We start from the raw sequence: 27904 nt of genomic DNA, 5'->3' as shown, positions 1-27904 counted from the left end.
TTCTGCTGCATTAGTTTTAAGCCAGTCTTACTTCAGGACTGGTTTCCTGATTTATGAAACCCTGCATTTGTATGAAATTCGCACCAAATGCCCAGTTGCACCATCCCTTACTTAAGCCAGCACAAAAGACTGAATTTCTCAGCAGCAATAGTGGCCAGCATCAAGTATATACGAAAACTTGTCTGAGCTGCTGTGAACCCTGAAGCTTCTGTTTCTCTTTGGCACATGGAAACATTGTTTCTCAGTGGAACCCCAACAACACTGACACGGAATGAAATCAAATTTCAGGGGAAAAAAACGTTTCTCACAGAAAGGAACTCTTCATTCTTCACAGCTCTAGACAAAGGCAAAAATCTTTATGTTCATGCAGCTTGTCCTTCATTAACCCAGCCCATCTGCCATCCTCCAGTTCCAAAAAGCCTTTATTTTTTTAAGCAGAAACTATAATTATGAAATGAAGTAATAAATTATTTACTCAAGTAGAAATTATTCTTGGTTTAGTCTACTAGCCTCCCATTTCGCTTTATGCTAATTTTAGCTTCTACTTAGATGAAAGGCTAGGTTATTTAACGAACTGTAGAATCTCAAAATTAAAATATTCAGGCAAATATGTTGAGCATATTATTGCTCCTTTTGAATGAAATTCTCCATTATGTAAGTCTCCTTTGCAAGATGAAGTCCACCTAGTCTGAGCAGTCAGGCTTGTCTGCAACCATGCTAAGGGACTGTAGAGCTGGAAGAATGGTATCAGAAGAATGTGTCTTTGATCCTCAGAGAATCATTGCTTAAAATAGTCAGCAGGTTAGTACCTAACACAAAATCACTCAAATTCTGCAAGAATTCTAGATCTGATTAGCAGTTCATCTAAGCCAATATGTTGTCTAGCCAAAGCCAGGAACAAGAGCTTCAAACAAAAGAGAAAACAGACAATTACCAGTTAGAGAAGAATAACATCTAGTACATTTATTTATTGCCACTTAGGAAGTAGATAATGTGACTAAGTATTATGATCTACACTCTGTCTGGTTTTTACCTCCTACATTCTGCTACTGTGTATGTTCTTATTTATACAAAAGTAAAATGCTTTCGCAAATATTGTGAATATTTATCATTTAGCCACAGAGTATTAAAAATACAGCCTAAGAAAACCACAGATTAAACAGATTAATTTTAATAGCACACAGAACTAATATGCATTATATTTTATATTCAAATCGCAAATAACATGGCTGTAGCTATATATGGATCTGCACACTTCATTGTCTTTTCTATACACTCTGTTATTACACACCATTCTGAAAGTGCTGGTACCTCTGACAATAAACATGTTGCATTTTTAAATAAAATGAGTGTCTTTTTCTACCTAAGCAGTAGCCAGTATTCATGTTCTTGCAGTTGGTTTCTGTCTCTAACAAACTGGCAACTGTTCCAGGCTTTTCCCTTACAAAGAACCTATATACAGTTCTGTTTCCCTGGACACTACCAGAGTGAAGTAGCTGGAAATACTTTCTGTGCACACACCTCTGTCTCATCCAGTAAACACTTCTAAACACTACTTCTTTCCCTGGCATGATAACACTAATGTTTCCTGGATATCTTCAGGATTTTAGAAGTATCTCCCTACATACTTACTACATTTCCCCTACTTTTCTAACCTCTCATAGGTCTCTCAGACAAGATCCCTTTATTTCTTTTTAGGGGCTAATCAAAGTCACCTCCAATAATTCACACTCCTAACCAATCTGTGGCAACCAATGTTGTATTCTGGGTAGTGCCTCTTTAGATTCCGATATCTCTTCTATACGGGATCAAAATAAATGGTAATTATGAAGTCCATCAGGCTAAATAGTTTTAAAAATAAAATTCTATACTAGAATCATGTTTAATGGTAAGCAATCAAAACATTTCACTACCAAATAACAGTTTTCTGTGTGGTAAAACGGTTGCAGTGGAAGATGTAAAAAAATACCCCACTTTTTTCTACTTTGAGCAGTTCTGTCTGAATCAAAAAGGCAATAGTAAGAAATCACATAAATGGGAACAGAGGAAAAAGGAGGAATAAGGGCAGATAAGGAAAAAACAAAGTGAAGGGGAGAGGGAATTTAAGATCTGTCTCATGGACTGCTGAATTGTTAACGGGTTAACGTATGAACAGCTTGATTATTGATGAATAGAATTTTTTTTTTATGATTAATTTTCTGTGTTCATCCAGATCTAAATTTTAAGTGTGTTCCGACCTCTTTTTGTTATTTTAAATGCTGGTTTCAGGTTCGAGGACATGTGCCATGGTGAATTGCCAATATGGATGCAAAGAAGTCAAAGGGGAGGTACAGTGTCTTTGTCCATCAGGTGGCCTTCAGCTGGGACCAAACAGAAGGACATGCATTGGTATGGTTAGAGAGCTTACTCTCAGCTTCTTTTCTATAGGATCCTCAAAAACTAAATAGTCTGGGGAAAGGTTAATACATAGTTAGCTCTTCTCAGTGGCTTGAATAATGCTTCTTGTTACTCACAGTGTAATGTAAAGCTTGCATGCTTTTTAAAAAACTGTTCTTGTAATGTTGGCCATGTAATTCTTTGGGTTAGTCCCTTCCCCAATAAATAATTAAATGTTTTGACATAATTTGGAGTCATTAACAGATTTAGTTTCTCCCTATTGCTCTGAGGTCTACATTGTTTTGATGTTTTGCCTGCAGGAAGCTGTCCTACTGACACAATGCATTAGAGAATTTCGGGGTTGTGTTTAGATGGGTTTTAATTTTATTATGATAACCTGCAATACAAGCTTCCAGATTTTCTCCAGAAGCCTCAACATCATTTAACCTGAGGGTTTCCTTTGATGAAGAAAGCATTACTTACAACACTTGGTCATGTTTTGTGATACAGGTTTTACATTGTCACCTGACAAAGCAGTGCTACAGCATTGTAATCCAATGCTGAAATTGTACCTGTTTTAATACTGAAGCTAAATGAACTCATTTCAAAACCAAATAGATATGTAGCAAACCCCCCAAAGCAGGGACTACTCCAACAACTAGAGAAGAAGGGGCAGTGAAGATTATGTCAGGGAGGAGTTCTCTGCTTCTCAAGGAGGGAATGATCCAGGAGGCATGGATGACCCCAGCATCAGCAGGGCTGTACCCTGATAAATCAGGTCCAGGGTCTAACCAGGCATCTTTCCAAAAGCTGGAATAGTCTTGTTGCTGTTCACCACAGACAAACCTGAAAGGCTCTGAAGCTGTTCATTTTTCAGACTGGCTACTCTTTGCTTTAAATGTAAGGGAAATACTGCTTTGTATGTACTTTATGACATTTCATTTTAATTTAAGACCAGTAGCAGAGCTTCATATGTGGGGAAAAAAAAAGAATTCTCAGTTCTGGATTTCTTTTTTAGGATAGCTTTAGCTCATTCTTGAAATGCAAGTTGTCCTTTTGGATCAGCAAGTACATTTTCCTGTAAAATGCTAACTTGTAGCATTTTAATAATATTAATTTGGGAAAAAAAAAGCCAGAAAATACTTTTTGTTTCCTTCTTTCCTACTGTCCCTTTTTCCCTATTTAGTCTTTCTTTCCTGGTTTCATCTGATGTCTACATGGGAAATACCCCTAATCAACCCCAGGAAATTACATTCTGTGGGTGTTTTTAACCTTTATTCTACTCAGGCAAGCATAGAAGACTGAAAATTGCCCCTGAGAAATATTTCATTTCCCAGAGCTGTCCAAAAAACAGTGGAAAATAGACAATGAAAATTTCTCCTTGGAGACACTCCAAAGCTGCCTGGATGTGGTCCTGGGCAACCGTCTCTAGATGTTCCTGCGTCAGCAGGGGTGTTGGACCAGATGACCTCCAGAGGTCCCTTTCAACCTCAACCATTCTGTGATTCTGTGAGAAAACTTTTTGCAACGGGTACTATTTACTAAAATGTCTTTAGCAACACACCTAATGATGATTTCACATAGTTTTGCATTATTTCTGTCACAATTGTGTAAGTCCTTCAAATCATAAAGGGTGGCTTGGACAATGATACCTTACAGGCAAAGAGTAACAGTAGCTAATCCATTTCAGATGCTGCTTACCAAGACATCCTGGTTGAATGATTTCTGCAGCTTAAAGGATGTTTTAGATTTTGAGAGGTTTAACATTCAAACATAAAATATTAATTTTAGCTCCAATGGCCAAATCAGTATTATACATAACAGTTCAAACAAATATTAAATAAATGCGTTGACCAAGAGACAATGCTGTGTAGAAGGACAGTTACTATATGAATTGTTCTCCTTAACACACAGATGTAGTATCATCACATGTGAAGGTGATATGGCCTGGGCCTACTTTATCACTTTTAGGAACTGTCAAATAAACCCATATGGCTACTTGGCTCAACTTCAGAACTATAAACACTCCAACATGAGAACAGTATTTCTTTCTTTCAAATTAAATGATTCTGTAATTGAAAATGCCCTGCTTTGAATAATCAGCAAGGCTCTTGGACTACTAACAGTCACAGTTAACATGTCTGAATTATTTAAGAGCTATTTGAAAGTGAACATTTTAGACATAGGTATTTGAATACAATAGACAATATGAGTGGTTCTCTTAAATCTCTGACTGAATTATACAGGCAACTATTTTTATTCTTTTGTATTGCATTTACTTGTATTCAACTTGCCTGCTCAAATGGATTTGAGAGAATGCTGATACATATGATAGAAAGTGAAATAGACAAAAAGATATGCCCAATGGTTGGAAATATCAGACCTCTTCTTTCTGCATGACTTGTGGCATGTCATCAGTTCTCCATCTCTAAAATGAGAGAGATAGCATCTTCCAGCTGTATAGCATAATAGATGCTTAATAGATTATAAGATAGTCTAATACTCTGGCATTAGTCACAGAAACACTCTAAACAGATAAACGTTTGAAGATCCCTGGCTATTAGTCTTAGCTTAATCCTCCTAAGAAGCTGCAGAGCAGCATGTTGGTGTTGATGTGTTTCACTTTTCCTCTTCTACATGTGCATAGGTGAAGGAAAAAAATAACAATTATAGATCAAAAATTTTAATTAAACCTAAACCTGTTGTTTCCAACAGTACAGTGAGTCTTCAGTGTTCACTCCAGACATAAGCTTCACTCTAGGATTGAGTGCAGCAGGCTTGTCCTTTAGCTTGTGACAGACCATGGTCCCCCTGGAGGCTAGGGAGCAGACATCCTCATCAGAAATGTGTAGAGATTTTGACTGCAAGTTTGTTAAATATTTTTCCTGTTGTTGTCCACATCCTTTTGATCACCTAAGCCCTGTAGAATAATGGTAAAAATCATTAAAAGACCAACTGTGGTGTCCAGCAGCACTTCACAGCAATTCTAAGCTGTAAAGGGCAGCAGTGTGGCACCATGAATTTCATGTGAAGTCACTGCTGTGTGCTAAAGTGTGATTGGGAAGGACAAATGCCAAGTATCATAGCTAGCATTATTTTAGATTTGATGTTACAGCAAAACAAATCAAATTAGTAACACTTAATTACAGTGGTTGTTGAATAATATTCTTAGGCTCCTCCCATACCAAGCCTCTCTCTCTCCAAAACATCTACCTTGCTGGGCAGACCACGCAGAGTCTGGAAACTCTCTCCCCCTATGTCTTGACTTCACCCAGCAAAGGAAGGTGAAGAAATTCAGTAGAACAACTGTTGTTGCTCTCGGTTTCCTGTTTCCAAGACTTTCTCTTAAACTATTCTCTGACATTTCCTTTCTCAGGGAAATAATGGAATTTAAGGAGTTCCTCACAGCCCTGCTCCATGACCTTAGGGCAAATCCTTGTCCCCAGTGGGGAGTGTCCCCAATTACCCTGGCTTTTACCATGCCAGGTCTCAAAATCTGCCATAAAGTTTTCCTGCTTCATTCATATGAACATATGCAAAAGCCTCCCCCAAGAGTGAAATTATAGGACTTATTTATTAAACTTGTGATAGCCAAGACCAAACCATTCTCATGCAAATCCCAACTAGTTCTTGCTTTCTAATTTTACTTTCTCATGGATCTGACTGGCATCCTTTCTCCTGCTCTAGACATTGATGAATGCTCCACTGGCAAAGCTCTCTGCCCCTACAACCGCAGATGCATCAACACGTTTGGAAGCTACTACTGCAAGTGCCAGCTTGGTTATGAACTGAAATACATCAGCGACCACTATGACTGTGTAGGTAAGATTTAGCCCATAATTTTTCCTTCTTCATTCTTTTTCATTTCCACACCATGCGTCTTTCCTGTCATTGCCTGAAGCCTAGTGATGGCCTAGTCTGGGGGTATGGCCTCAGAAATGGATAAAAGATGTCAAGCTAAGAATATTCTTGATGGCACTTTGAATTTTTCCCTGGGTTTTCTTTGTGGCCTTATGAAAAACCCTATCACTGGCACTTACTAATTAAATTGCCTCGTTGTACCTCAAGTCAAGATGTGCAAGGGCTCGTAGTAAGTTAGCAACAGTTGACTACAAAGAAGTGCTATTTCTGGTACAGGTCTAGTTAAGAGCCATTTTTTGTCCTTATGGCTTTCAACCTGTGGCAAACAAGCAGTTCCACAATCTCTTTTTTCTTTTTTTTTTTTGTCATTAATGAGGAATGTGAATCAAGTGCCTTAGTAACTAAAAACAGTTGTTTAGATGGACAGTGTACCACTTTTTATAAAAAGTATGGAAGTAGTAGTAGGTTTTAATTATTTTTCAGGTCTCTCTTGCATCTAAGGTCTCTCTCTCTTTCTCCCAAACAAAAATAAATAGAGGCAAAAAGTTATCTTGACATGCCCAGGTGTTAAAACAAATATCAAAACACCTTAACTCTTGTTTCAATCCGTTAGCCAAATAGTGGAAGAACAGCAAAGTCTAAGTTACTGTAGAAGGCACTGCAGCGGTATTGTTCAAGTAGATGACTACAGGAGGGCCCAGAAGTGTTGGAACTGCTACAAGAAGAACATACAAAAGACAATTCATGGGTTTTGTTTATATTTGCTTGGTAATGGGAGTTAGGGGTGAGAGGGGGATCATAAGGCAAGTTTTGGAGACTTAAGTTTGCATTTCTTGTTGTACGCAAACTCTGGGTGTTATAAAGTGGAAAAAACACTTTTTCATACAATATGTGTGCATGTGAGAAAAACTGGAGAGGTCTCAGTAGTCAGGATTTATCTGCAAACCTGAATCTCACTCTCAGACATACCATATTTTTGAGTCAGTCCTCCTGCTACTTGTCTACTGGCTCATTTACATTATGAGAGAGCCTATCAGCTGCTAAAAGTGAACCAATCTGAATAAAATGCAAGTGGTGCAAAAATTTGTGCAACAACTTGGCTCCCTCGTGTGGGAGAAATCAAAAACACCTTTGTGATGTAGTAAAATAAGGAAAAAGGAGAGCAAATTCAGTTACTCTTGATGCCGGTACATTTTGCTGTCAGTTGAACATAGTATTTTCTGCAGAATTTTTCCTGGTTATACTTTTTTTATACAGCATCATATGTGTGCTGGAATGTTAGAGGTAGACAGAATATCTCAACATCTCTGCATGCTCAGGGTTCCTTTCTATTGTGTTTCTTCTAGACTGAATGAAAGAATGAGAAAGATTTGGTGAACTGGTTTTTAATTGATGAATTGATGTCACACATTCTCTTGGTGCCTTTCGCATTTTTTTAATAGAAGAGTGTGTACAACCTACAGTTTTAATCCTGTTCTCAGCCAGAAAATCACTACATTCACTTTGTCTTTACTGGGAAGCTCTATATTTCCCATGGATGCGTATACCAGTAGTTGTGCAGTTGGAGCTGATGTTAAGGATTCTCTTCTAGTGTGAATTCTTCTGCCTTCAGAAGATAGTCTTTGGACTATCTTGGTCTAACAGTAGTGCTTACAATACCTGGAAACAGCTGACTGGCACAAAAAAGCTGTCATGAAGTTTGGGTTTCAACACAGTTTTCACTGAAGCATTTATCTCTTTCCCCAGATGTAAATGAATGTGTGACAAATACACACAGGTGTAACCTCCATGCAGAGTGCCTCAACACTGAAGGATCCTTCAAGTGCACATGTAAACAGGGCTACCGAGGAAGTGGATTCGATTGTGTTGGTAAGTACCATTGGATGTCAGGAATAGTACTGTATTTTCTTCAATAATTGGTGATTATAAGGCATTTTTAAAGAAATGTCATGTTGAACAGTGCTGCAATACCAGCCAAGCAAGACCTCTCCACAAAATCATGTATTGATTGTACGAGTCACTGCATAGTTAATACAAGTCTTATTTGTTCAAATTTATTTTGCCTGAGTTCCCAAGACTCATAATATCACTAGTGATTGCAAGTAGAACAGAGAAGAGAATTTGGCCTGAAGAAACAGAGAAAATATCTTTAAAGAGACTACTGTGTATTTTCCTTGAACTCCCATGTCTGGGCTCTTGGAGGGCTGTGCAGTCCCTTCTGGAAGAGTTTCAAGCTAACATAGCAAAAAGTGAGAGAAGGGAGGAAAGCTGTGACTTCTATGCTAAACTATTTTCACTTATAATTTTGCCTTTTTCTACTGAATATTGAAGACCTCCTATAAAGGTGTCATTGCCTGGTCCTAACTGAATATGACCCTCCGAGAAGGAAGAAAGACTGTTCTTGTCTTTATATTTAAATGAACCCTTTAATTTAACGCCTTTATTAAACCTGGCAGAGCTTTCTTCTGCAACTTCGCTAGAGATGTTTTCCTCCAGAGGACATCTGAGTCCTGCTCAAATTTTTTGAATAAAAGATGTTGTGAAAACATTTTAAAAATTCTTATCTATAGCAGATGAAGCCTACATAATATATAAACCTTTTTTTCCTGGGTCTTTTTCAAGTAATCCTCGATCGAATATATTTTATTATTATACTTCATGGTCAAAGATGTTCTACGAGTCTCTCTATTATTCATGTTCCTACTCCCATTATCATAGTAATTGAAACCTCCAATACCACATCATTAAGTTAAACTTTCATTAAGTTTCTACTTCCAGTAAAAAATGTTGACTTTTAATGGGAAAATCTAAGCACACAAAAACCTCCAGGTTTCATTTGGACACAGATCACCACAGGAGAGCTGTTTAGAAGGTTTTTCATGCTCAAATTCAATGTTGTGAGACAGTTTGCTTGCTAGACCACATCCCTTGTGATAGGTCACTGCAGCTTACTGCAATGAAAGGATGCAGTGGGGCTTGAGACCTAATAGAATATCAAAGCAAACTGACATGCTGTATCTTGATATGGTTCTGTTCAAACAAAAGTACCACAGTTGAAATGTTAAAATAATACATCTCTGAGCAAAAATATCTGGGAGGTTTTTTTGTTTGTTTTTCCCTTTTTAATAAGAAGCTGAAAATTTCAAAGAAAAATCTCCTTTTGACCAAGTCTATATATAAAATATTTTTTCCTCAAGCAGAAACTATTCAACAGGAATAATTGCTTAAATATGAGCAAAGGAAATATATTAGCTTGTGGAGAGGCTTCAACACATTTTTAATGTCTAGCCCTGTAAAAAAATCAGTGCTGAAGACAGGTGATTTCTATCTTCTCACTGGTGTTTGTCTTAAATTGTTTGCTCTCTCTCTGCATATTTCCTCATGTCATATTCCCAATTACTGAAGCCCATTAGTTGTTTGGAAGGGGAAGGATCCATGCATTCATAAAACTAGTAGAAGACAAAATGGAAAGGAGATTTAATGTAAGAGAGGATAAAATACCACACAGTAATGAGAGAAATCAGAGCTATAGGCAGAAGGTCAATAGGCAAGGGTTTAGCTAGAAATATGTATACAAGAATAGAGGGGGGGTGGGAATACAGAGTCAGTGGTAGGTAAAACATGAAAAGCAGTGGTGCTAAGAAGAGGCTGGTTTCTCCGGTGGTAATTCTCACACATACACCTCCTCTTTTTAAGTTGAGGAGATTCTATTAACCTTGAATGTTTCTGCAATCCTCAGTAAACACTGGTCAGTGTAACTGATGGGAGTAGAACATGTGTTTTGCTATTTGGAAAAATGTTTTTTTGAACAGTGACACAAACACCAGTTAGATGTACCAACCTACGCTGAAACACTAAGTGTTCTCCATGTCATACAGAAATTGTGGAAAACCTTTGGAAATGGAAAACCAAAGGAAATTTTGCTGTTGGGATTAATAGGATGAGAATACCACCCTGGCAATTTGGGTGTTGGAGGCTGTGACTTCACATTTCTTTTGGTGGCAGAGGCTGCAACTCCTGCAGCGCATCCCACTCCCAGCAGATGGGCCTGGGGTTGTGCTGCAGCTAAAAGAAAGGCTTCTTACTTATTCCCTCAGTACTCCACATAATCATTCTCACAGGGTGGAAATCTCATTTCCACAGGGAACCATTAGTTTTTCATAGCAGTTGTCTCTAATATGTAACAAACTGGCTACCATGGCAGCAGTATTAGCTTTTAATAACAAATGAAAAACATTTTAATATAGAGCTTAATTTTCAGAGTATGAAATGAGTGTAAATAAATACATTGTTTGTAACAAAATTTCTATGGCTACATCTCCTCATGCTAACAAATAAACTAATAACAGAAGTAATGTAAAATTCACCTTTGCACAGAAGGTGAGGGAAATAATTTCATTGAATCTGTATGTCCATATACTAACTTAGGAGAAAGCTGCTGAAAGCTGCAAACAGGGTTGTTTGTATGGCTATGACCTGTGATAGTTCAGGCACCCTTTTGCCATTCAGTACGCCTTTACACATGAAACTTTGGAGGCTATTTCTGAACTGTCTCTAGCACACATTTCACCTGAGAATCTATAGAGGTGTAACCTTTCATGTGCTCCCTAAAAGCATCCTAGCCATTTCCACATCTGGCCTCTATCTTGCTGCAATCTGTTGCTGTTCTCATGTTCATACGTTTCCTGATTTCCTATTGTGCATTGAAAAACCACATTTCCCCCACCACATACTTCTATGTGTATTCTAGTTTTTAAGAATAGGGTCTCACAAGGTTCTGTAAGCAATTAAGATTCTTGGGGGAAAAATGAGCCTTTTTTAAATTCATTTTTTGGTAGGAAGCTACAAAATAACAGGAAAAAGCAGTACTAACTTAAAGCCTACAACCTTCAGGTGTTACTCTAAGGAGCTCAACACTGGCACTCTTGTAATTGCCCAGCTGGAGGCAGAGGTTACAATTCTTCGTTATGCTTTGCTGGATATCTAAATGGCAATATAGAGTCATGACAGCTCTCTTTGTCCGTTACTCAAGTTTCTTTTTTTGCTCACACAGTAACTCATAAAACCCATATATGATTTTCCTTTCTTATCAACTTGCCAGTCCTGAGTTGGGTTTGACATCATAACTTTTCAAAGCGTAAAAAGGCATTTTGGTCCTATCACTGGTGAGATTCTTATTATTCAATTCAGTGTGGAGCCAGTACTGCTGTCATCCTTTAATGAATAACACTTCAGCTTTTGTCATCCAACTTTCCCTGCTGGAAGCATTGCTGGCTGGCATAGTCATGTATTAAGCACAGTCCAGCATGATGAACTTGCCCTGATTTCTCAAAGCATTCTTCCCTAAATAAGATTGTAAGAATTTTAGAAATTAAACAGGCTAGGAATATGTATTGGTAGATGATATTCCATGGAGCTGAAAAGAGAGTAATAGTCTAGAGTCTGTGTTCTAACCTATCTGTGAAAGCTTTCAGACCCTCTTAAGACTCTCTGAAAGAGGCATCCATCATTATGAGTTCAAGGACTTTTTACACTCATTTCTGAAACTGTGTCCTGCTGACCTAATCTTTACTCACATCTACAGTCTCCTCCTAAAGGAGGTAAATGTTTGTCTGTATCCCTCATCCCCTCTCCCAACTTTTATATACAGATGCTACAAAGGAAGCTACAAAAGGACTTGTAAGCCAATCTCCTAGCCTTGTCTCTCACCAGATTTTTAATAATATATTGATAGGTGTGAAGGTGAAAGCAGTGCAGTGCCTGCTGGAGTGCAGAGCAAGCTGTGTCCTGTTGCAGCCCCATTACGTTCAGAGCCTGAGCCAGACCCTGTGGTCACAGGGCTTGTGGGAGGAAAACAGATCACTGTCTGTCCCTCTCCTGTATCATCCACAGAGTATTTCCCTGTACACAATACAGCACAGGAACAGAGGGGTGGCATCTGCCCTTTCTATATTTTTTCCACTCAACTTCCAAACTTGGCCATTAGACATCCTACACCAAGCCATTTCTGTGGTCTTATAATCTAGCATTGATGACAGAAAATATTTACTTTTAGCTTTCAGCCACCATTTGACTTTGGTTTTCCACCTCTTGCTTTAATTCTCTCTAATTCAAAGAAATAAAATACCTTTGAAGGCTGAGATATTTTCATACTAGGGCAATAACACAAGCTGTATAAGAGCAGGAGGTGTTAATCTACACGTGTCCTGATGGAAGACACATAAAGAAGAGCTGGGATGAAGTGAATCCATTGCTTTTCACTTTCCAAAATTGTCTGTGCAGTCATGTGGGTGGATAAATGCACAAATGTTTGTGAGCAACACCTGTGCATTTATATAAATGTCTTGGAGCAGAGGGTCCTGAGAAATCACTGCCTCGGCCATAGCACTTCAGATTGTCATAGGAGAGCTGTTCATTCAGGCAAGTCCATAGGCAGTGAATTCAACAGAAGAGACTGAGTTTAAGGTGGTCTATCCTTACACAGGATTATTCCTCCTGCAATTCATAGGTAGACCTAAAAAGCCTTAAATCCATACCTCAGGCTACTCTAAAGCTGAATGCAGATTAGAAGGATACTAGTGACATATCCTAAAATATGCTCAATGTCTAGTCACTCTTTGTCCTCATGAGCATGCAGATTTTCATATTGCAGCAGCAAACCAGAGCCTGCAAGCACATGGGAATTTATACACTTCCATTCCCCTATTTTTGTCACTCCTGTCCGTTGATTTTCTGCACTGCTTAGTCTTGCACATAAAAGGAGGTTGGTTTGCTGACACCACAGAGGTTATTATGTTGAGCTGTAAGAATTTTTCATTTCATTAGGAAGACTTCAAAGCTGAAACTAAAAGCAGATGTTCAGGTTTGCTGAGCAGTCAGTCCTGGCTTGAAAATCCCCATAGTCTCTTTATTAACAGCCTGGAGTTTCTTGTTACTGATTGTCAAGAGGAAATTTGTATGGAATGAAGCTTTCCTGTTAGTTTTTATCACTGTATTCTGAGTTTAGACCCAGAGAACCTTACATCCTTCATAATATCACCCTCCAGAGGAAAGGCTCGATTAGTGGACTATTAGTAAAGAATTTACTTGCATGTATCTGATAAGCAAGACTACAAGTTTTCACCAAAGGAAAAGAAAAACAAAATCCTCAATTTCAATTTCTTTTTTATCAGTGTCAATTTACTTTATACCTCACACTGCAGCCCCAGAAAATCCAAATGCTCCAGTGAGCACACCAAAGGAGTCTGATTTGTGATGAATTCACAGTGATGGGATTATATTTTCCAGGAGTGAATATAAATTCAGAGAACTTTCCCCTTTTCCTACTAGACTGTGGTTCTATTTTATTAACTGGTGTTTTTTCTTCTGCTATGTTTCTATGAAAAGAAACACACAGAAAAAAGTACTACCCAAGGTTACAAGCCCAGTCCACTTGTCACAAAATACGACTATAAAGTTTTTCATTACTACGAAGTGAGGATCAAAATAGAAACGTATTCCTGCCCTAATAATGCAATCACTAGAGAGCAAAAGCAGAGGGAAATAAAAACAGCTGACTTTCCCCTCCGTTTACAATCCAAGAATTACTGTGTGCACTGCAGCATCAATACTGATCGAGAATCAAAGATGGGAAGCAATATATATGGCTATTCTGACCCATTGGTGGAAACAGTCTCCATCTTTGGAAGAGCTTTTGTACAGCACACTGTAAGCTCAGCTCTCGTTATTTCCTAGGTACTTCACATAAATGACTCAAAATGCAGAAGGCTGTCAGTAGCTTATGACATGGCTGTGCTATCCTACTTACCAGTCCTTCATCCTCACCCCCGCAGATGCAGGCTGTGGCCAATACTAGAGGGCTCAGTATATAATTGCATACTGACTAGTCATATAGCAGTCATGAAATCCTGAGTTGATTCAAAAGCCTCAATGCCTCAAGCCTCAAAGTCCATTGCCATGGACTTTAAACCACAAGGACTTTCTCTTCCTCAGCGCTGGTACTGAGGTACAGGTCTGGTACTATGACAGGTAGGGACTTGGTTAACTCCAGTGGAATCCTTATGGTGGGATGGGATCATCTCACAAACTAGACCTCCTCAGATTTATGTCGTCTCTAAAACTTGCATATTTATCACACAAACTCTTCCAGTCCTAGTTTTGGCACAGTTTCAGCTGACATTGAGCCGCAAAAAATGTTGCTGATAAAAAGCAGCACCTGCAGTATTACCATAATTTCTCCTTTGAATTTGCTTTGTACTGTACACATACCTTGAATAAACTGATCCATAGTAGTCCTGGCTTTAGCCCTCAGTTATGATTTGGCCATCGGCACAAAGAGCCATCAGTCTTTGTCAGATGACAGAAGAGCACATCTGGAATAGACTAAAAAGATCAGTTAGTCTGTTCTTTTGCTTTGAGGCTGATCATATCCAGCATATTGATGACAGATGGTAGCCTAAAAATTTTTTAAAACTTCTAATGGTATAGTTGAAATAACCTAAGTGACTTGCTTATATGTTTACTATCCTATAGCAATGATAGTAAGCAAGTTCTTCATAATAAGTAACTAAAATATCTTCTCATTTCATGTAAACTGATAATTTTTCTGTCTTAAGAGAATATGAAGAACAGCTGGCCAACCTACTGCCTCAAAGGAGCCTTTTGCACTGTTACTGGGTCGCACCACCAGTGGAAAATCAGTCCTGCCTCCCCACATCCCTAGAAATGCATCTTCAAATGGGTTGCTATGAAAAATGTTCCTTGGTCAGGCATTCAAACATATTTTGATGATTGTAGAAAGAGAAAAATTGAATTTTAAAAGAAATAAAAGGCTTTTGTCTTGAAACACAATACAATGACACTGAAAGGAAGATTCAAGAATCAGGACTGCCGTGTAAATGTAAAAATATTCTCTTCCTGATTAATGTTTTGAAGTTTTTGCCTGGGTGTAGAGGATATTTTACTTCACTATACTTCATAAAAGGAAAACCACCAAATTCAGATTTTTTTTTCATTTGTTTTACAGATTTGAACATTCTCGATTGACTTTAACCTCACTCTTAGGTTTTTCACTTTTGGCAGCCTTTATGTTTCTGAGCAGAATCCAAAGTTGTAAGATACTACAAGGCTGCTTATCCTTTTAGTATTTTGTAGTCAAGAGGAATCATAATATTGTAAAAATCTCAGGAAATTTTACATTTGCATTCTAGTCCACCTTGGAATTGCAAGAAGATAATAATTGGGCATTCTTGGATGCCTCTCTGAATTTTTGAGGTTTACCCCCTAGAACTAAATATGCCTTAGAGCTAAATGAAATGTGATGAAGCGGCTTGATATTTCTCCTCTCAGAATACGCTCCATTTCAGTGGCTTTCAGCCTGTGGTACAAGGGAAGTTAGGCCAGAGAAGTTCACAAAAGATAGCTAAGAAAATTGCTCATTGCTTTCAGGCTGACATTTGTTATGCAGGGAACCACATTTCCATGGACAATTTTTTATAGTCCACAAATAGAAGAAGGATATTTATTCTTTTTAGCCCAAGCTCCAGTGTACAAATAGTTAATGTAAGGGATCCTATGGCCTGTGTTACAGAGGAGTCCAAGTGAGGTTATGGCAGAGGGTCGCTTTGATCTTTTCACTGTAACTCAAACAGAAGGTTGTCTATACAACAAAGCTAAACACACACGCTTATTCAGTTCTGTGCTGAGCTGAGCTTCTATCTTGTAGTAGACAATTTGGCTGAATGGGTCTCTGGACATTTTAAAGGACTCCATGGTGCCATTTATAAATGTTGTCATTGCTGAATGATTCCTTAGATGAATATTTAGTATTTGAATGATTCCTTAGATGAATATTTAGTATTTTCTTCTTGGTTCTAGTTATCCCTGAAAAATCAGTGAAGGAAATTGCAAGAATCCCTGGCACAGCTAAGGACACAATTAAGAAACTTCTTGTACATAAAAACAGTGTGAAAAAGCATGAAACAATCAAAAATGTGATCCCAGAAGCAGCTTTGACACCGGCTTCTAAGACCCACTTGCAGTTATTGGACTATGAAGATGTTATTGATTTTGGTGGGAGCTACGTTGAGGAAGAGAAAGAAACTGAAGCTACTGCAGAAAAGGAGGAGGCAGAGTCAGATGAAGAGGAGAAGGAAGATTCTGAGAATCAAATTGACCATGAGCAAAGCCTTAGAGGAGACGTCTTTTGTAAGTTTATTAATTTTTTTTTAATATGGTTTCAATGTAAAAATATATGTAAACACTAACAAAATCACCAGAAAGCATTACAGCCATTTTATCAGACTTTACTTGTAGAGCATGAAAAGCAGCCTAACATACCTACTAGTGAGAGTAAAGGTACCGTGTCCCTTTTAGGGGAATCTTCATGCAGCCAATGTGAGCAGAGAGGGGGCGCACCATCTTGACAGCCCCCCTGCAGGCTGCGCTTTCAGAGCAGCTTGGACATAGCATATGCGTTCTCCGCATTTTCTCCACAGAACCCCCAACAAAACAAGACAGCGTGATGCTTCATTACAAATAAGGCAGTAATTAGCTTTGACTGGTGATAGGCATGCTCATCATCCTAAGTAGTGTTCATTCAGAGGGAAAACGTAGACTTCGGTGTCCTAGTGTTGGAAATAATAATAGGCATCACTGTTGTTCAAGTCATTCCCAACAGATAAGTAACACTGTGAATCCCAGAGGGTTTTTTTTATCCCTGTTGTTTAAAGGTGAGAGTTTATCTGAATGGACACTCTCAAATATAAAGCATTTGATGGTATTTGGGCAGGAGCCTTGTTTGATTTCTGACATTAGTAATTTATCAGGACATACATCTGGCTCAGTCAAACATTCCTCAAGGTAGTGGCAAAAACATTTAATATTAAAAATATACCCTGCTAATAGTTTATTCGTGATACTTTCTTTTTTTCAAAGTATAGAAAAATAATAAATATATCCCATAGTATTTTGAATTATAGATCATATTTTATAATGATAAAAATGAACACAAATTAATTTTAAGTTAGTATTCAAATTGTTGCTATTGGTTCAAAAAGACATAAGTATAATTTCTTTAAAGGAAAGATAATTTTAAAGTCCTCTGGAAAAAATGGTCTGTAATATTACTACTGTAAGAAACCCAAGAAAAAATGTGATTATTCGCCTAAATATATTTGAGAATACAAAGGACAAAGGCGCTCTTCTATTTTTGCCTATACTGCTTTATTCCACATTTGGTTGGATTTTTCCATTATTAATATAAAGGCTTTATATGCTGAACATGCCAGAGAGATTTTATTTTGCCAAGGGGTACTGGTAGAAGGATGGTGCGCTTCGTGATACAGAGATGCTAGTATGCCCAAGCTGTAGTTTCATTAAGTGTCTGAACTCTGTATTATTTATGGCTTTCTTGTTTGATACTAGCTATGTATAGCACTTAAGGCATTGTGACATTTGCATTTTTCTTTCAGGATGGGTTGCATACGTTAACTGCGTTTCCTTTACTTTTAAATTTCCATATGCTATACTTGACCCTTGTTATTATAAAAATTCAGTCATAATTTAGGCACTTAACTGCTTGTATGCTTGGCTTTAAAATCACTTTCATTTTTAATGATATTGAATGATCCTTTGAAGTACATGATTACCTCAAATTTACAACTCGTAAATTTACATATCAGGGTTTTCCCCTCCTCTGCTGATGTCTAATCAACAGTGATTCCTTTACTGTCACGTTAAGTTCTTCCATATAATCCCCTCAAGTATCCACATTGCATCTGCCTTTTGTATTATTAATATGGGTGTTGTTTGTCTTTGAAGGGTGGTTAATTAGGAAAAATGCATAGGTCACACTTTTCAGAGATCCTAATTATTATTTTTAAATTTATGTATTATTTTATCATAGTGGTTTTGCTACATAACAATTATACAGGGAACCACAGAAGAATACTGTAGGGAAAATAAGGAATTCTTATATGGAGATTAAAGTTACTAAACGCTCTTGCTGTGAAAGGTGCAGTTTAATAAACAGGACTCTGTCCTATTGATTGCAAAAACTGATGTATAGAAAATGAGAGAAAACCAAAGTACTGAAAAGCTCCTTACTGTGTGTGAAATGCCCTTCCTATACATGGAAGCAGACACAGAGAGGTGGACCAAAGTGCTTGGCTATGTAAGTAATGACTGTACAGATGCTACACTCAAGCTAGAGGTGAACTTGGAGTGCACAACCTTAATTCTGTCATTTTCTAACATTTCAGTGCTTTTTGCATACCATTCGCAATCCAGCGTGGTACTGACAACTGCAACTAAATTCCATATTCTGTAGTTTGTCAGTTTATGAAACTCATATTGTGCTTAAAACACTCCTATAGTGTCCTGTAGCCAGCTATGTTCATTACAGACACCCTTTCCTTTGATAGCACCAAGAATGATAAAAAGGTTTTGGTTTTCTGGTTTATTTGGCAACACTAGAAGTGGACTCTTTCTCTTTTGGGTTCAAGGCTCTTAATTCTGAACGTGAGGACTCTCTCAGTTCATCAGGATGTTTGCTCTTAATCTCATACTTTTTGGATAATTAGACCACTGTGTGAGAGAATAATGCTCAGACCACAGCTTAGTCCACAGCTATGGATAAAAGGCTCAAAAGATGTCAGACATCTGGCACGTGTAATTCTTTCCCAGGAGGATGTGGTAGCAGAGATGTGGCATATTCCTTTGAGTCTCGCATAGTGATATGCTGTATATATAGGAAGCTAGTCTTCATTTTACTGCCTCTTATATTCTACTTGATTTTTTTACAGTGCCCACTCTGGTTTTCTGGGGTTTGTTAATGGACTGTGAACATTGGAGAGCAGTGTTAGAATGACAGTGGGAACCATTTTTGTGAGAGTTCCCACATGCAACAGTTTCAGAATTCTACGTGTTAGAATTACCCACAGTGAGTTACTTTTCCCAAATTTTGTGCATTAGACAATTAGACTACCTAGACTACCTGGGCAAAACCAGGCATAGGCATTTTCCAGAGAAGAGGAAAAATCAAAAAGCCATAACAAGAAATAAAAATATACCACATTGCCCACAACTAACACACTTAAATACATGAGTGCTTATATTCTGCTATATATCTGTTCTTCCTGTATAGCTGCCTCAGCCAGAGCTAAATGTGATGCCATAGATGATTTATAAGAAATACTGTCCCACTAACAGGAAAAAAAAAGGAATTAAAGCTTTAGGGATAGCACATGCATTACTGCAGACAAACAGAAAATTGCTTCCAAGCTACGAACCAAGCCATATTTTTTCAGACCAAAACGTCAGTTCCAAATGCACTAGAAGTAATTTCATATACAGCATTTGCCAAAGCAGAGAGGTGAAATCAAGTGCACATAAAGGAAAATCTATCAGTGTTTTCAGTGAGCTCCTCCAGCACCACAGAGTCACATACCAGTTGCTTACCAGTGCTTTTGTGCTGTTTCTGAAGGGTGCCCATGAAACTGTGCTCCACAGACTTATTCTACTGAGCTTGTGCTTGGTGGGTTTGGAGTTTCAGTGCTTTTCCAGACGTGCTCCTGAAACTTCCTATTGCTCTCATTATCTCATTGGCCCTTCTTTGACTTACAGACTGACTTGTTTATCTGCGCGGTACTTTTTGGGCAGACCTGAGCTCACTCCAGTTGTGCTCCAAGCAAGCCAGGTGCAAGTCAGCTCCAAACAAGAGCTCATGTAGTCAGAGTTGGCACAACTGGCAGACCAGTGCTAACAACCCTTTTAAAGAGGCAAAGTGATCTGGTGTCTGCTTGCACTTCTAGGAGGATGCTGCTGTGCACTGTATGAAAGGATATGCTTGAACCTAACCAGCTCTTCTGTGATATCTTTTAGTGCCAGTCTGTTATCTTTCTTTACTCAGCTACCTAGAGATCCCTGGACAGGGGGATAGCTAGGAGGTGGCTCTCAAACCTCATCTGTTTCATTATGCACAGTGCTCCCCGTAAGCCTGCTGTTTTTACAGTGGAATTCTAGTTTCATGTATAAATTTGTTTCTAAATCCCCTTCATGGCACTCTATTTAGGCATTTTTATACTAGAACAATGTCTCATTGCTTCTTTTCAGCACTGCTTTCTCATTTTCTGAGGTTATTACTAAGAAGCAATTCCATGATTACAGATATCCTCAGTAGTTTCACAGTTGGTTTATGTGAGTCCTCTTATTTTTTAAGGGAAGTACTTTCAGCCAGATAAGAGATGGTTATTTTGCAGAAAGTCTATTTGCTGCAGTTCCTGATATATAATACCACTGACAAACTGCACCTAACGTGGCTCAAATAGATTCCCCCTCCTCAGAACAGGGGGGATACTCAGATATATGTCACCGAATGCAACACTGAATTTCTTGCAGACACAAGAACCTATGTCAGCAACAAGGTGGCTGTTCGCAGGACCAGAATGTCACCGATTTACTTCTGCTCAGCTCATCACAGACATTCATAGACACAACTCCTATGGAAATCGGTGGTGGTTTCATAGGCACCTCTGAAGACCTGGGCATTAGTTCTCTCTGCCACTAATTCCTGCTCATAAGATCCACCCATCTTATCTCATAAGAGTATCATGATGACATCAATGGTTAAGAACGTGTGGCACCATGATAAGAAGAGTTTTTTATGTAGAGATTATACAGTAGCTAGTGCTGCAGATAAGTAGATGAGTGGGCATCAGCAGTTCAGAAAGGATAGACTCCACTGTGCCTAAAGTGGGATGTATGTGAGCTTTTATTGCAGAGAGTATGTTCTTAGGGAACATGAGATGAGGTCTGCCTTTCTGCAAGTATCACTTGACAGCAGAATTGCTGAAAAGAGCAATCCTGACTCCTGCCTAGTACCTTGGAAGGGGTTGAACTTTGTATCCTGAGTATCTCCAGTGATGTTCTGATGTGAAATGTAGGCACATTCCAAGAGGTAAGGTTTCTTGGAAATTTTTCTGTAAGCTGAATCTTACAGTTTCTCATCATACACAGATGATATCTTCCAGTAAATGGAGAGCCTGAGTGTAATGCCTGATGCTGGAAGCAAAAATAGATTTGGATACAAAATCTGGCTTTTTTATGTGCATGACAGTTCTTCACTTGAAGCATCTGCAGCGCACAGCTACACCTGCATGTATATCCCTCAAGTGAATTGAAGTGTAATTCAATAACTCAATAAATAAAACATTCTGGCAGCTGTTGTCTTCTGTTAAATCACTCCACTCTTTCTAGAACTGATCATATTTTAGTAACTCTCTTCATTTTGGTGAGGTTTTTTACAGCCTGAGCCTCTTTCACTAAGTACAAGGCCAAGTTTATGGCATGACAGTAAACTTAACACCTCATCTCTATGTGCCTATTCCTAATTGTGTATATGTAGACGTATATTAATTTGGACATAGATATATTAATCCTTGCCTTAAGTAAGAATATCATCCAAGTGATTTAAGCAATGGCCTGGGTGAGGGGAAGGCTGCAAGGGCAACAAGAGAGGACACGCTCTTGGCAGTTCATCAGAAAGCTCTTAAGATTGCGTGAGTCCCCTTTCTCATCTCAATTCAGCACCTTTGGAAGTGCCTCCAGGGCCTCTTCATTACTGTGTGTACACACAGCAATTTTTGACAGTTTTGAAGGAGAAGAAAGGTTAAGTAGATGGCATAGTCTTTATGGTGCTAGGAGGCTCTGGATTGCAGTGAGTTGTGAATATATTCTTGAAACTGAGTATATGCTTACGACTTAGTATGTTGGAGTGTTTTGATGGAAAGCCCTAGCTCAGTGGACCTTATGGGAACAAACTCCCCTCTGAACAAATATGCATGCATGTGAAAGTAATGACTTGACATTTGTGACTTTCTAATACCAAGGATGATACAATGCTGAGTAGGGGAAAGTAGTTTTCATTTCCATAGCTCCTATCATCTGGTACTGTTGAGGAAGTCAACAGTGAGAGATTCTGTTAGTGCTGCTTCCCATGTGGTGTGGCCGAAAAGTTAACTTCAGCTTGTTAGGCTTTCCACTGACACCTCTGTTAGCAGTAATCCAAAGGATCCTCTCTCACGCCTCTAAAATTGCACATTTAAGATCCTCCTGTTTTTATAGGTGTGTAAGTATATATCATAGGTATCATCTGCATATGTGTTTGCAAAGGATAGAATCCTCCTCCAGTGTAAGCGGATCTTGCCTTTATCTCATGTGTAATTAGTTACTTACACAGGCTTTGCACAGAAAAGTTGAGACTATATTTTTTTAGTGAGTGCACTTCTCTACTAGTCACTTAAAATAGTACAAAAGAAGCTTAATCACAGAACTTTAAAAATACTTTTTAAAGTAGTTTACAGTATTACTCAGAGTAAATAAGAGTTTGCAAGCTTCTGTATCTTTGTAGCTCATCAGACAGGAGAGGTTTTCCTTTGGTTTCTGAGGCTGCTGCTGAAAATTAGTGCTTCTTGAGTAACTGCCTCCTTTAGGCCAGTGTCTTCAAGAACGTACCTAGCATTCATTGACCATGCTTCTGTACCAACCCTTCCAGTTTGGCACAAGATGCGCCAACCAAGTCTTACAAAAGAACTTGTTTGAGTGTTTCCACCAGGACTGGTTATTGAGACATTAGGCTGTGCTTGCCAGCTGCTGCAGGGAGGGTGAGGAAGAGGTAGGGTTGCTGCACCCTTCCTTCCCAACAGACAGCAGAGCTGATCAGGTTTGCAGGAGAATATTCACCCCAGCAGAGAGTACAGCTTCAGAAATACAATTTCCTTGCTTCTGTTACAGCAGCACCAGCTATCACTTACCTGAATACAAAGCTGTGCACCTTTGATGCCACAACGTTTATGGCTTTTACAAAGTCTCTGACAGTAACCAGTTATGGAGCCTGCTGTTGGTGAAGTGCTGCCAGGCTGCTGAGTTGTTGTCTTCACTGTCTGGTAGAGTTCAGGTACTTGAATCTTTGTAGCAAGACAACAGATCACAAAGTCAAAAAACCTCATGTTCAATGTTTTATGAACTTGTGAATCTTGTAGCTCCATTTTCCACAACTTAGAAGGCACAGTGCTGTGGAAAACAGCAATTTAAACAAAGTTTTAAAATTCAGAGTTAGTATCTAACTGTAGTTAGGAGTGCGAGTTTGGTGGTGGAGTGGAAAACACATGCATTAAGTAATTGAAATAAATGATGACAACTAGTATAAAGGAATAAAGTTCCATCTTCTGTTCCTGTGATGACCCAGCACTTGACAAGTTGTTTTCCCTAGTTCCCAAGGTGAAAGAAGCAGCTGCCTTCAGCCCTCTCCTGGCACAGAGGAAAGTTCCACTGTCGAGACCAGAGCAAGAAGGTAGATTATTTTTATTCTACAGTATTTTATTAATTAATAATTTAGTTAATTTAGTTAATTTATTTGCCTGTGTGTTGTATGTTTTCATGACAACCTATGTTAGCCAAGCCAAAACCAGTTTAAAAGCCTTTAACATGAAAGAAAGCTTTGGTGAGTGTGTTAGAGACATTATCTGGCCAAACCATTCTGGCAGTTCCAATGAGAGAAGCTGGTTTTGTGTCCTTTTCCAAATTTACTTTAACTGTTTATAAGCCATTTATAGAAAGTTATCCCACATTGAAACTTGACTAGCAATTGAATTTCACTTTATTTCATAGCCACGAAAAAATAAAGTCATTTCTATCGCCTGTAAAATGAAACAATGTTAGAAGAGTGTTGCATAGAACGCAACAACTTGCCAATGTCCTTCAGCCATATTATCTTGTTTTTTTACTCCTGATCCTCTGTCAGAAGTCAATAGGAGTTTCCCTTGAACAAGACTGAGTAAATATTTACCCTGAATCTTAAATAGCCTGGCTATGAATTTATGATAGTTCCCAATTCATTAGGAGGCCAGCTTTTCTCCTTCAAAGGATAGAACTGGAGCTTGAGTGTCTCAACTGATTACAACTACAGCAGTGTAACAAAATGCAGAAGAGCAAAGCTCTAAAGTTGGCAGATCCCAAAGCATTTATGATGCTAGGGTTCAAAACTTAACACCTCTAACTACACCTGATGATCTCAAGCACTCACTATACAGAAGTCCCAGCGTATAAACTCATGTGCGGACGGGAAGTTGGCAGTAAAAGGACACACCAGATTTTCCTGTGAGTTAAAGAAAGAACTGTTACATTAATTCTCATGTTTTGATTTTTTTGCAATTTAACCTATGTCAACACTATCTGAACTCAGATTGTAGAAAATTTTAGAATGACTTATCCATAAATAACTGGCTGAAGAAAGAGCAAATTATTTTTATCAGTGCTTATGATATAGTGCTCCTCTTCTCTCTGAGTCTCCATTGCCAATTGTTTTTTCAGTTGATTGCAGCTTCAGTCGAGGAGTCTGCGACTGGAAACAAGATGCTGAGGATGACTTTGACTGGAATCCTGCTGATCGAGATAGAGGTATTTAAATATCTGTCCTCTGGCTATGCTTTGATTTGATGGCTCAACACCTCCAAAAAAAAGGGGGATGGAGGGGAAGACAGAAGCAGGAATTAGCTTTCCTATCAGTGGGTTATTTTTATAAAGGAAGAAAAGGAGGCAGAGAATGCTAGGAGTGAAAATAGTTTATTTGAAAGATCCAGTGGCAACTGGTAATCAGCAACATATTTCAACACAAATCAAAAGATGAGAAAAATTATTAGAATATAACTGTTCAGAATTGCAAGGGACAAAGCAATGGAAATCTTACTAGCTACGTGTTGTGTCTCTCCAAGTCTTATAGGGCATCTAACCACACATCTGCCATTTAGATGGATGTGGCAGTGTAGTCACTCACATGGCTTAGACAGCACTGTGATAACTGCTCAGAAACCTCAAACTCTGCCAGACAAACCAGCAACATCATTCCTCAGAATGACCCAAGGGCAGGAGTCTGTTCAGGAACAACCAATACCTGACCTGGTACCAACAGCAGGCCTGCTAAAACCTGAGAAAGAGCTCCATGAGTGCAATGTGTAACTGCTGTGTGGGTATAGACAAAACGTTTTGGCTGAAGAAACTTCTTTGAAAGGATGTCTCTTCCCCTGTGACACAGGATATGTTGCAGAAGTTGCTGCAGTAGGGACCGTTGGATCCTGTGGATCCTGCAGGGCGCTTGCTCCAGTCCCTACACACACATTCATTCACTCCCTCTTCCCTCACAGGCTTTGCATCCCAGTCTTTCTTCTCCAGTCCTTCCTCTCCTGCTCCATACATTATTTCCTTTTCCCCAAGTCCCTTCTCTCTGATGTCACTTCCAGGAAGAGAATACCTTGACTTTACCCCATCTCCCTGAACTTGTATCTGCTGGTTATGACTTCATTTACAGTCCTAGATGTTGTATCCCTTTATCACTTTGTGTCATTTCATTGGTTCTCCAGGATTTGGAGAACCAGTTCCTTTATGACTTTGTCATCATGGCAGAGGATGGTGGAGAGAGTGTTGAGCTACCTCAAGTAATGGAAATGATCTGACCACAGAGGCACAGCAGCATGTTTCAGGCTGTTGCATTTGAAAAACAGATGGTTTCACCTCTGGATGATAGTGCAAGGAAGGATGACTGTAATTGCCAGTGAAATATGAACTCATCTCCTCTGTAAAGTGATCTGACTTCAACAGTGCAAGCTTGTTCCTTGCAAAGTACACTCCCTGCTGCTTTTCTCCAGTCTGATTTTAAATTATTCAAGTAACACAGCTTCCATGTATTTTCTTAGCAAATATGTATTCCATTTGCTAATAAATAACACAAGTCCATTACAGACATGTTTCCTTTTTTTTTTCGTTACAAGCTGATGGGTACTACATGGCAGTTCCAGCTTTTGTGGGGCACAAGAAGGATATGGGGCGCCTAAAACTTCTCCTCACTGACCTCAAACCAAAGAGCAGCTACTGCTTGATTTTCAGTTATCGGCTTGCTGGTGAGAGAGTGGGGACACTTCGAGTGTTCCTGGCAAACAAAAGAAAGGCTCCTGTCTGGGAGCAGAACAAAGGGAAAGATGAAAGGTGGAGAACTGGAAAAATAGAGATATTTCAGGGGGCTGAAACAACCAATAGTGTAAGTATAAAACACAATTTATAAGCCAAATACTCTATGCAACAGCTTAATTAACATCATGTGTAATCAAGTGCAGGCAGTCACCCTAGGAGCAGAACACACTAGCTAACAGGGAACACTGTGCCCAGAGAACCACCTCCAGCAGGGCTTCAGCAAGTTTCTCTTTGAAATGCTAGAGACTGGTTTTCATTTATGTGGCTGAACATTTTCAATGCTGTGTAAAGGCTTCTACTGTATGAACGAGTACTGTGAGTTTAAATTGAATGCAAACTCTTGTTAAGGTTCTTTGCACTGCTGGAATGATGCAGAAAAGCCCTTACATAAATGAGAATCAGACTATAAAATAAAAACCCAGGCATCCTATTCATAAAAATGATCCTACTCTCTCTATATAGTATACATACTCTACTATATATACTATATAGACACAGTAAATATATAAAGATATATAGTACATATACCCAAAAACTAAGGATCCAAATAGATAAAAAATGAACAGTTGTAATATCTTCAAGAAAAGGAGTGAATGCATGAACATCACATTCGGTAATGTAATAGGATTTCACTCAATTTGCATTTTCTTTGTACAATGAAAATAAGTAATCTTATTAAAAGAATCCACTTGGTATTGTAAATCTGTGCAGAGGATTATCCGTCTGGTTCAGATAATACACAGAAGCTCTAAAAACTGCAAGGATTTAAGTCATTAAGTCCTCGGATATAACATTACAACTAATTAACATTAAGAGTTGCTAAATGGTTGGATAAACTAAATTCTCACAGTTAATCTCTTTTCTCATGACAGGTCACTTTTGAATCAGAACGTGGGAAGGGCAAAACTGGAGAAATTGGAGTGGACAATGTTATACTAATTTCTGGTCTATGCCCAGAAGATACCTGATAACGGATATTTAAGTATACTGGATTTAATCCTATTTTTAGTATTTGCCTTACTAGTAGTGTATTTTTTTATCCTTTATTAAACAAACAAAAAAACCCCATAAAAACTGTGCCTTAAACTTAGTGCAGCAATGAAAACAAAAAAACTGACATGTGCAAGATGCAGAGTACACTTTGTTATGAGTCATTCTAATACGTGCTTTAAGTGTGGCACTACTGTATTTTATAATTCAAAGTCACTGTTTCTGAAGTATTATTTGTCTACCTTGTTTACAAGTTCTACTGCTTCTATTCCTTAAAGTTCTTTTCAAGGCTGTTCTTCAGTCTATCTCATTTCTTTTACTCTACAAGAACAAAAAGCAGTATTTAAGAGGATGTTACTAATTCTGGTGCTGTAATTTTAACTTCCTATGTAGTGTGCAGATACTCAATCTATTCAGCAAGTAAAAGGAAAGAGGAGCTTTATCCCCTTCTTGATGAAGCTATGCAAGGTGTAAGTGGAATCATGTCTTTGAGGAATATTGTCATTACTAATAAAGTATGTAAAATATCTTGTTTGTCATCAGTGTCTGAGTCACACAAACCACTGTTTAGAAATTATCCCTTTATAGCTTCATAAACATTTAATATTCATCATTAACACATGATGTGAGAAGGAGATCGACTGGTGGAGTCACT

The 27904-nt window shown here is 38.5% G+C and overlaps 1 protein-coding gene across 1 annotated transcript in view; it reads left to right on the top strand.

The window, feature by feature from the left end:
* Nucleotides 1–27778, top strand: part of EGFL6 (EGF-like-domain, multiple 6) — a 34697-nt gene extending 6919 nt beyond the window's left edge. The window contains exons 4-11 of the mRNA XM_010191704.1: nucleotides 2269–2388; nucleotides 6064–6198; nucleotides 7984–8106; nucleotides 16114–16443; nucleotides 23507–23587; nucleotides 24607–24693; nucleotides 26061–26326; nucleotides 27132–27778. Of these exons, the coding sequence (XP_010190006.1) occupies nucleotides 2269–2388; nucleotides 6064–6198; nucleotides 7984–8106; nucleotides 16114–16443; nucleotides 23507–23587; nucleotides 24607–24693; nucleotides 26061–26326; nucleotides 27132–27227 (1238 nt within the window). The 3' untranslated portion in view covers nucleotides 27228–27778. The remainder of the gene's footprint in view (nucleotides 1–2268; nucleotides 2389–6063; nucleotides 6199–7983; nucleotides 8107–16113; nucleotides 16444–23506; nucleotides 23588–24606; nucleotides 24694–26060; nucleotides 26327–27131) is intronic.
* The last annotated feature ends 126 nt before the right edge of the window (nucleotides 27779–27904 follow it).

This window comes from Mesitornis unicolor, unplaced genomic scaffold (assembly GCF_000695765.1).
Source record: "Mesitornis unicolor isolate BGI_N332 unplaced genomic scaffold, ASM69576v1 scaffold2249, whole genome shotgun sequence".
Lineage (NCBI taxonomy): Eukaryota > Metazoa > Chordata > Aves > Mesitornithiformes > Mesitornithidae > Mesitornis > Mesitornis unicolor.
This window is presented reverse-complemented; position numbering and strand designations above follow the sequence as displayed.